This window comes from Anser anser, assembly GCF_964211835.1.
Source record: "Anser anser genome assembly, chromosome: 1".
Taxonomy (NCBI): domain Eukaryota; kingdom Metazoa; phylum Chordata; class Aves; order Anseriformes; family Anatidae; genus Anser; species Anser anser.
The window spans coordinates 36,667,305-36,677,561 of record NC_139720.1 but is presented as its reverse complement, the minus strand read 5'-3'; the positions used below and the strand labels follow the sequence as shown (position 1 = coordinate 36,677,561).

The following is a 10,257-nucleotide window of genomic DNA, read 5'->3' as shown; positions in this document are numbered from 1 at the left end:
CTTTATGCAACGCCAGTTTATTCCACATCTCCCCTCTTCTAGGATTCAAGACTTAAAGGAAACCAAACAAAAAACCCTTCCATTCAGCCTTTTGAATCCTTATAGTACTACATGCAACATTATTCTATGATTACCACTTTCACAGTAATCTAAATGAGCACTGATCGAGCTCCATCAGTGGATTGTTTCAGAGTCTAGGAATTTTGCCACTCTTACAGAGAACTAACTTTGATCAGAACACACAACAGCAGAGTAGTTAAAATAAAAGGGATTAGTGGCTCTCCATATTGCGCTTATAGTAGTGATTCTGTTGTTCAGGATACTTTTTTTGGACAGCCAACTAATGCAAGCTAAGCTGCACTTTGGTACCTCAGATTTGAGACTTATTTCGTATGAGCATACAGGGAAATAAAAAATGTAAAGGTAATACTGAAATGGACAAAAAGTGAAATTATGGAAAGACAAAGAAGTAAGTACACACCCTACAGCAAGTGGTTGATGATGTATTTAAGTCATTCACTCATGCATTTTCACAATTCGTATGAAGACAGATTTGTTCAGGTAACAGATAATTAATATACTAAGCTAAACCCCCCAAAACAGTTCACCAGCTTCAGGAGGAAGAACCATATATTACTTCCTATTACTTCTTTTGGCAAATCAGTAGCGCAACTGATAGTATCAGGACACTTAGTATGAGCCAAAAATTCCATGGTATCATACACCATGCTTCAACATGAAAAAGATACACGCTTCGTAAGAACATAATCAGTAGATTATGAACTGATTATTTCAGGTTCTTTAGCTAGTGCTTAGTTAAAATTACTTTTTTTTTTTTAAAAAAAAAAGTAAATAAAAATTACTTTTTAAAAAAGTAATTTTAACAAGATTACAATTACTGATGTATTTAGCAACACTAAAACCAGCAATGTTTAAAATGAACATAATAGAACATAAAACATTTTCAACCATGTAAAAGAATGCCGCACATACTTCAATACATGGACAATATTGTTACTACAATTAACTTTCCTTTTCAGACTTTCAATATAAAGGAAGTCAAAAATTATATATTCCAATATTCAATTTCTTTCAAAATTAAGAACCTTTGATACAACAGTTACTAACATAATGTTGAAAAAAATATATAATTTATGTACAATTTGAGAGCCTGATTATTTAACACCTAGGCATGTGTTTTACTGACATGCAGTGAGACTGTGAATGTGAATGAATGAATGCACAACCAGGCATTAAAGTTTCCAGTTAAACATGATTCCAGTATATTAAAACAAACAGTTAGGAATGCCATGGCTAACCAAGGAAAAACATGTAACAAACTGCTGCACTAGTTTTGCATAGCTAGATTTCTTTAACAAAGCTTGCAAAGGAATATTCTTAGACCCATGTGATAGTGACTATTTGATTTTCCTTCTAATATTTGATTCTAACCAAGAACACTGGAAAGCAGGTCTCAAAGATATCAAGGCAGTGAATTTCCTCTTCTTTCAGCAAAGAAATAATCACTTATACATTTCATACTTTTTTTTTTTTTTTTTTTTTTTTTTAAGTAAAATGGAAATGTGTTGCTTACTGACCCGGACAGATAAGCAGGGCATAAAAACCACAAAATTCTTAGATGCTATCACAGGTTACTACTGTTTAATTTAGACCTAAATCTTTCACCACTAATTATGAATAATTTTAAATAGCATGGATCCAGCTCTTCTTACAGATTAAATAAGGCAACTAGAAGAGCTATTTGGATACTATTGATCATCTCTAAACAGGTTTCTACACAGAAAGAGTGAAACCTGCAACATTTACATGTTCTTCACCTGAAATAAGTGCACCTGTAGTATCCAAACAAAGTAAAAGTTGTTTTCTAAGGGATCTTTTTGGTTTGTTTTCCTCTTCTCTTCCTCCTCTCATTTTACATATTTTGGAGCAGACAGTTTCATTCTGCATCTCTGCAACCCAAACGTGTAGTACTGGAAAGTAGTGACTACTGATCCCGGAAAATAAATACACAGTCTTACTACATTTTTCACTTAATATCTCAGTCATAAGTCAGCAGTGGGTGAGGTCCTTTTTCAAGATCTGAACTGGTAAGTAATTTTTCTAGTATTCAGTTACCACTGAGGCATAGTGCTATCTAGTCTAGTGACAGCCCCCAAATTCTTACAAAATTTTTAACCTTTTAAAACTATGTCTGCAAATAGAATTCTCAAAAAGCTATCTTACTTAAAGAACCCACTTCTCTTGTGGCGAGCAACAAGATTTCAGGAAAACTCTGAAAACATTACTTTACAAAAGGAGTTTCTACATTCAGTCTGACAACCTGGAGTGCAAAATTTCCACATACAGAGCAGACAACATGGCACCAAATATGGACAAGGACTTAAAAAAAGTTGTGAATTTATTTTCTCGTAGTAGTGAACTAACAGTCTGGATGTGAAGGAAAGAGAAAGGCATTTCCACTCTGTCCTGTCTGTGCTTTTAGTCCCCATTGACACCTACTTAAAGAGACCTGATTTAACAGTCCTCCTGTTTTGTGATATTAGAGTCATTCAAGTAGACTCCAAAATAACAGTAGTGGTTAAAGGAAAACCAATACACCCTTTAACGACTAATCATAATTTTTAGTATTTTGCAAATTCTCTTGCAATAAAGAGTAAATTGCACTCTGAAAAAGGGGCAATATTAAAAACAAATACATATCAACTTCATCAACAACACTTTTGCCTTTAGGACTCTGTCAGAGATCTTCCATGGGTTAAATTCCCTGCCAGGAGTAATTCTATCCTAATGTTGACAAAAAAGATATATATATCTTCTATATTTACATATTATACATATTTACATTTTTTAATACTACAGTTGCAGAGGAAAAAAAAATGGGTACAGAATTATCGTCTGTTTTTACATGTCCCAATTGTATTTTTTCCCTTTGAAAAATTTACAAGTCCTCTTCAAGTCCTTTGAAAGCTAGATACAGTCCACGTTCCGCAGGCCACCATCCGTAGTCAAAGCACCAAATCTGAAATGAAAAAGCAGTGTATTCTTAGGTGATTGAATTAAATATAGAATCAATTAATCTTTTTCATTATAATTTATTTGTGGGACTTCTCCTTTCCCTTGCTACATGCTGACACACACATTTGTATCTAACTTCTGTAGGTGACAACAAGGTACTTGGAGAATAGCATCCTTTCTGGTATGGGACTGGGCATGAGGAACAAAACCAAACCAAGTCCGCTTGAAGCTCAGCTCAGCTCTATCAGCAATTTACCTTGAAGCTTTTAGGATATTATTATTTTCATATATTATCATCATCAGGATGTTATATTTTATCATCATTATGGAAAAAAGCAAAAGTATTCTATATGTAATAATGAAAACTCTTCTTCCCTGCTTTATTTAAGCGATCGGAAAACTGCAAAATCATTCAATGATTCATCAATTTTGATGAATACAATGTATACATGTATACATATATATGTATATATATATACATATATATACATACATATATACATATATATATGTATACATGTATACATGAATACATTGAATACGATGTATTCAATATTGGCATAATTTCACCGTCGTTAAAAATATCTAAAAGTGATGAGTTAAAACAGCCTACTGGATTACTGCAAAAATGTTGTGTTGAAATTCAGAATTAATCTCTGTGCAACAGATATTTCCGTTAGCTAAATCTAAGTGGTACTGAACAAAAATGTCATGACTGCTTTATCAGAATAATTTTACAGTAATGTTTCAAGGTTTTAAAGTTTTCTTGTTACACCTCAGATTAATAGTTCAAAATATATTTATAGTTAAAGAGATTAAAGAACTGTCCCTTAGTTTGTATTCTGAATCTACAAAACGTATCAAATTAAGTTTGCTCCTATTATCAGCCCACAAAGGGAAAATAATTGCTTGCCTTTCCAAAATGTGGTTGTTCTCAGCCAGCTCTTTAACAACCCCTTCCATTTCCTCCTTTAGTTTCTTCATACTGTAATAATAAGAAGCAAAAGAAAGGTTACAATTTTTACAGAGGCAGTTATCTACTACAACCACTCACCACCACACAGCTTTTAGTAACTTGTTACTGCCTACCAAATGGGAGACAGATATCAGGTTGGTTATTTACTAAAAGTGTTGGATATTTATTAGCGGTATCCTTTTACTCACAAATCTGTACCACTGCTTTAGCAATATAAAGTGGTTTTTTTTCCTGCAATAAATATAAAATTACCAGCCTTGACAACAATCACTAAGTCAACTGCAAACATTCTTTTCAATCCATCTGTATAATTGGCATGGAATATTACATACACCCAATTAATAAATTCTCACCCAAGAGTCATTTCCACTAATGTGTTTGAACTTGGGTAAACTGTATTCATGGTGTGTTTCATCCCACTGGAAGCTGCAAACATTTTCTGAGGCAGAGCATCTTGTAACTGCAACAGACAAAAAGGTAACACAAATTAAAATACAAGCTGTGATACATGTCTTGATGGCCACCCTAAAATCCTTCTTTAAATTCTCTGTTGGTATGATGTCTCATAAAATCATTAGAACAGTAAGGTGTGAGATCATCATAGTAATTTCGTTATAGATATAACCTGTAGTTCCCTGATTTGTTCCATCTTCTTAAGAGCCTTATACTTCCATAACGAACTCTCAAAAGGAGGAATTATCTATTTGTTATGTCTGTAGATATCCTAAGGCAACAGGATTCTAGTGAATAACTGACTTCTGACATGCTACTAAAATACAAACAGACAAGTAAAACACTGCTCTTCACTGTTGGTTTGTTGTTGTTGTTTTTTTAATCTCTTGGGTGTTTTTCTTTCGTATTTACTTCCTTTATAAAGAATAACAATTTTATTGAATGAAAATGCACTTTTAGATTACTTTTTGATTTGGGGACAGTGCATTGACTATGATCCTTATATGTCTCATTAACTAGATTACACCCAAAAGAGTTACAGCTATTCTCATTCTCTCAATTTTGAGATAATTCTGTTGACATCCTGCAAGAGTCACTGTCCAAATTTTAACAAAATGTTTTCTTGCATGCCACCAGCAGCATTATATTAGCATGTATCCTTGAGCATGTACCCCCCTAATCTTGAATATGGGAGTAGTGTCTTATGCTTCATAAGAGTATTAACATAATCCTCTAGGCACTTAGATACTATTGTGACAGTAGTTACACAGAACACCTCCCAGCAAACTCACATCTGTTTGCACAGATGTTTTTTTTGGACTGCTAGTGATATCAAAAATAAAATAAAATAAAAATCAAGTCAGGATTTGTAAACCAGGCTGTCCTCTATGCAACTCCTATATCATCAGTGAAACTACTATAGACCAAATACTACATCCAAACAGCCCTATATTTTAATACGACTGCATTAACCTAAGTATGACTCACTATAAACAACAGTATTAATATGAAACAATATAGAATAGTCTTTTATTTTTGTCAACACTTTAAATAATTTAGAAGAATTCTACCTCGTTTATATAATCTTGGTATTTGGATACCTCTTCTTCAATGTCAAAGCACTGGTTGGTGAGAGCCAGTAACTGCTTCCTTATGTGAAGCATTTTCCTAGAAGAAAAAAAAAGGTTTTCTTTCAAGACCCTTTAAGAATCTCGTAAAAAAGTGGTGCAGTGAACACTTCTGAATATTAAAGAAATCAATAAACTTGCCTTGTCCAGTCCTCAGCCTTGTCCAGAAATATATCATACTTGCTGACACATTCTTCTTTGAATAGAGCTATGGCTTTTGTAGCATGCAAATACAGCTTCTGCCTGCAACACAGAAACAACCAAAACAGTGTTGTACTCTTTTCAGAAACCCGTCCTCCAATTCACTTCCTGAAACTTGGAGAAAAGGCTTAAAAAGACTTAAAATCTCTTCAGCCAATTTCATTTGTGCAGTTGTAATGTATGAGAATTCAACACACTGCATGAACTGACAGGTTATGCTTCAAAAATATTCCCTAGCAGGGAGAAAAAAAAAAGTAACTGAATGAATGAAGTTGCAATTATTGGTGTATGAATAATTGGTCAGATGTATTTTCCCAGTGAGCATTTATCCAAGCAACTATATTTAAGGGAAAAGGATTCTAAATTGAAAGGGCAAAACTCCTTATTATTTCTAATTTGTCTTTGGTAGATATTTGGAACCTCCAGCATATATAAATAATCCTTTGTGCTGAATAATATCCATGCAACACAAAAATTGGATTTTTGTGTCAGCTTAAATTTATGACAAGCAATTCTTGTTAGCATTGCAGACAGCAGTCCCAGTAGAGCTGCCATACCATACTATGCATCGCACCAGGAAGCAAAACTAAAGGAATCTAGGATACTGAGGGCTGCAGTCTAACAACTGCTTCTGGTATATCATTAACTCTTGCATGATAGCCTTTGGTTAATCAAATGTTGGCTGGAATGTAGTTGGTTTATAATCAGGCATGCATACCTGTCATTCAGCCACAAAAAAAATATGAATTTAGTGCTGCTCCTTTATCTGTTTAGTACTAGCTATTACAAAGGCCAATCACTGTTGCTAAAGGCACAAAGTTTTTCAGTTTCATTTCTCAGATCAGTGGAACTCAAGCTATTGCACTGCAGAAGAGCAGGTACTTAAGGCAAACCACTGCCATTTCTCTCTGGGAGGCATCAAATTAAAAAGGATGTAGTTAGGATCTCAAATACACCCATACAATCTTGAGGAAACACTTGCGGTAGAAAATTCAAGGCCATTAAAATGAAGCCTATTTATGTAAAGTTATTCACATATTAATGCAAGGACACTGTTTGATTAGTAGTAGAAAAAAAAAATTGTCTGCTAAAGGGAGAGCTGCTTTAAAATATGGTGTGGATTCAGTCTCAATGTTTACCTGTTTTCTGACGACATTCTTTAGAACACAGGACTTGAAATTATTGCTCACATTATCTCCTATGTTAAGTTCTGGCTGTTGCAGGACAATGATGTGTCCAAGCCACTTTCAGTGTATCAAGATCTATCTCATAACTAGTTAGGTTTCTTGTTCCTTCTTGGCCTTTAGAATCAATGAATATCCCGAGTTGGAAGGGACCCACAAGGATCATTGAGTTCAAAAATTTTACATTAAAGCAATCTCCCCTCCCCAGCTGGCAGTTACACCATTTAGCTCTCATTATGGTAAAATCGTGACCAAGAGAATACCTGTCAGTGCCACCTTCACATTGGCTCTCCATCTGTAATTGTTAGTGAACCACAGTAGTGGTAGCAACATCAAGAATTCTTAGAAAGTTCCAGAAGCAGTGTCTACATTCATACACCAGTAAGCAATGACTACGAAACCACTCAACTGACCAGCCTCTAGGAAGGTAACTTAGTTACTTAAACACAAGCATCTAGCATCATTTGAGATGCACAACAATACCCTGTGCTGCTTCCAGCTGTGCATCCCGAAAGGTGCAGGTCTCCCATTAGTCACGTCCTACCTCCCAGTCTCAGACCACATCTGAGGTACCTAAGGGCGACTCAGATAGTATTAGGCACCTGTGTAGGAGTAACTGCGTGGATCCTGAGACAAGTGCTGCAGGATGAGCAGAGTAGCTGTTTAGAGTTGCTCAAGAGTTAAGTCTAAGTCTTCAGAGTCAGAGAAGCCTCATGGGTGTCTAGACAACCAGATTACATACAGACACTTAACTTGTAAGTGGCAATTTTCAACAGTATGGAGAACAGCATTAAAGTTTATTTTACACACTATATTTCCTGAATATTAAGTAATTCTGTAATTTCTATAATTTCATCCAGCTAGTCCATGCCTTATTTATCTGTAAAAAATTATATCCACTTTAGCTACAAAATCACTTTACTGTTACTCAGGGTTCTATTCCTCTCTAAAACAAACAGGACAAAAAGATATTTCCTGTAAGATAATTATGCCCAGATTAGGAACAGGTATTTCACATCTACCTTTAAAAGGTGTATCTGTGACGGTGTGACAGAATTCCACTGACAGAAAACACCTCGTTATAACATGCTGGCACCCTATGTATTTAAGATATTTAAAGGACATTAAAAAAAATACTCCTAAAGCAGTTATAATTTACAGCAACAATCAAGAGAAGAGGTTATTGCCAAGCGTGCCTGTAGGACCTGAAAGCAACCATGGTATTTCCCAAATGTAACTTCAAAACTTACTTGTCAAACTTGTGAATTTGTTCTTCATTATAAGGAAGCCCTAGGATCAGAGCAGATGACAGACATTACCAATTTAATTCTGTTAGTTGTATTTATGTAAAACTCCACTTAGTTTACCCATTTTCTGTGTGTTCTTCTATGTTGGTAGGTAAAAGCAGCAATTTACTTTTTTTTTTCCGCCAGTATTGCAATTCAGATTTGTGAGTTTCATTCACATGGGCTTTAAGACAGTAGCTAACTAGGAAAGGCCTACAGACATATTCACTGCTGCTGACCAACTGTTCATTGCTATCACAAATATCCTAACAGAACAAGAACTGACCTGTCCTTTACACTAGAGTTTATGTTAAAAGTGAATCAAATAAGTTACTTACTTCGTTCCGCTTTGTCTTTTTTGAACTGATAATAAATATCTGTGATGGAACATAGCAGTGCCTGCAGCCTTTCTGGACTAGAGCGACAAAAGGAATAAAATTAGGAATTTTACACACAAACTTAGGCAGCTATTAATGAGCTTTTATGAACTACAACTAATCCATATTAAAAGAGGTAATACAATTACCCACTTTCTGTCTCTTGGATGCATGCCTTCTTGATTTGCCCAGGTATCAGCCAGTAAACCACCAGGAGAAAGCTTGTTTTTGATATCTTGAAGACTGGTTTCTATTGTGCCCTGAGAGCCGGACAGCTACATAAGAGCAAGAAAGTTCAATCTTACCACTGGGTAAAGTGAAAAATTAATTCAGGCTGAAAACAGACTGAGCACATTAATACTACAGACCCATTTGTTTAACTAACCTTCATTAAAGAAATATGCCCAATCATCTGCTGAAGCTTAGCTAAAAGCAGATAAAATACATTATTATTCAAGAAAGAATTTCTCTGAAGCTGGTGTTTCTATTTGTTAGTATTAATTCTCTCTTTCAGAGTCTTCAACAACAAGATTTTACCTTTCATATATTCCCAATTTACTTCTACTCTCATTGTTTTAGTTTGTTATGAGTTCACATAATGACTAACTATCCACTAAATTCATACATTTCTTTCTCTGCAAGTCATACAACCTCCAAAATAAAAATGCAGTAATCACCTTTTCCTTTCTAGTTTACACATCTTCCCAGGATACCAGTCTGAAAAGTTATTTTCCATCTTTTACTTGTCTGGAAACTCGATACAAATTTCAAAGCAGATCACTCTGAAGCGTGCTTGTGTATGTATCACTTTAGAAAGCCAACTAAGGAGTTTAAAGTTCTTTAAGGAAAGGAAAAAAGATTCTCAAAGTAAAATACATTTTGTGGTTATAATTTTTCACTTGATTATTGTAGTAAATGGAATTGTATTTTCAGGGATGACCAACTGTTTTCACTGCACTGGACTAATAACAGGATTTGGTGTCTTTGCAGAAAGATAACCACATCTAGATACAGGCATTTGAACTGCCTTTGACTGTCTAGAAATGACTTTGAAAAATCAGAGTTGTTACTCATAGAAAACCCTTTATTACTGTTCCTTTGTTGTTTATTTTAATTTTTCATTCTTTCTCTAGAAACACCATTTTGAGAATGACATGGGTTTGTAAAATACTTACACGCAACAGTTTTGTGTGTATCTCTGAAATTTCATCCACTTCTGATGATTCCAAGTTGATCTGCATCAAATTCTCATATCTGAACGCAAAGCACATTTATAAAAGCACATTATAAAAAAAATAAGAGTAATGAATGCACTCAAAATATTCCTTGAATCTAAAGATTAACGATAACTACCACTTCTTCTATATGAAATACATTATCTGCCAAGCAGACATGAAAGACAGACAGCTCTAAGTGGCCATTAGTAATGAAAATTAAGAAAAAAAATTCTTCCTTGAACGTTTTCCTACATTTGAACTGTTAAAAAGAAGTCTGAAAGTTCCATTTCTAACTTTTTTTTTAATTCTACTCTCATTACTTGTATTCGACAGGTAGTAGAAAGTTGTTTCCTCTCATCAATTCATTTTTAATAGGTTACCAAACTAATGATTCTTCACG

At 34.5% G+C, this 10,257-nt stretch overlaps 1 protein-coding gene across 6 annotated transcripts in view; it reads right to left on the bottom strand.

The window, feature by feature from the left end:
- Nucleotides 1-487: 487 nt before the first annotated feature.
- TBK1 (TANK binding kinase 1) overlaps nucleotides 488-10,257 on the bottom strand; it is a 29,112-nt gene continuing 19,342 nt past the window's right edge. For 3 of the 6 annotated variants that reach the window (XM_083844256.1, XM_083844257.1, XM_083844255.1), the window contains exons 13-20: nucleotides 9,816-9,894; nucleotides 8,794-8,915; nucleotides 8,602-8,678; nucleotides 8,228-8,267; nucleotides 5,734-5,835; nucleotides 5,536-5,632; nucleotides 4,366-4,472; nucleotides 3,587-4,021 (exon numbers count right to left, since the gene is read on the bottom strand). In XM_083844256.1, the coding sequence (XP_083700382.1) occupies nucleotides 3,826-4,021; nucleotides 4,366-4,472; nucleotides 5,536-5,632; nucleotides 5,734-5,835; nucleotides 8,228-8,267; nucleotides 8,602-8,678; nucleotides 8,794-8,915; nucleotides 9,816-9,894 (820 nt within the window). In that variant the 3' untranslated portion in view covers nucleotides 3,587-3,825. Of the gene's footprint in view, nucleotides 3,041-3,586; nucleotides 4,022-4,365; nucleotides 4,473-5,535; nucleotides 5,633-5,733; nucleotides 5,836-8,227; nucleotides 8,268-8,601; nucleotides 8,679-8,793; nucleotides 8,916-9,815; nucleotides 9,895-10,257 lie in introns of those variants that run through there. The other 3 variants (XM_083844258.1, XM_083844259.1, XM_083844254.1) reach the window with 2 other exon arrangements.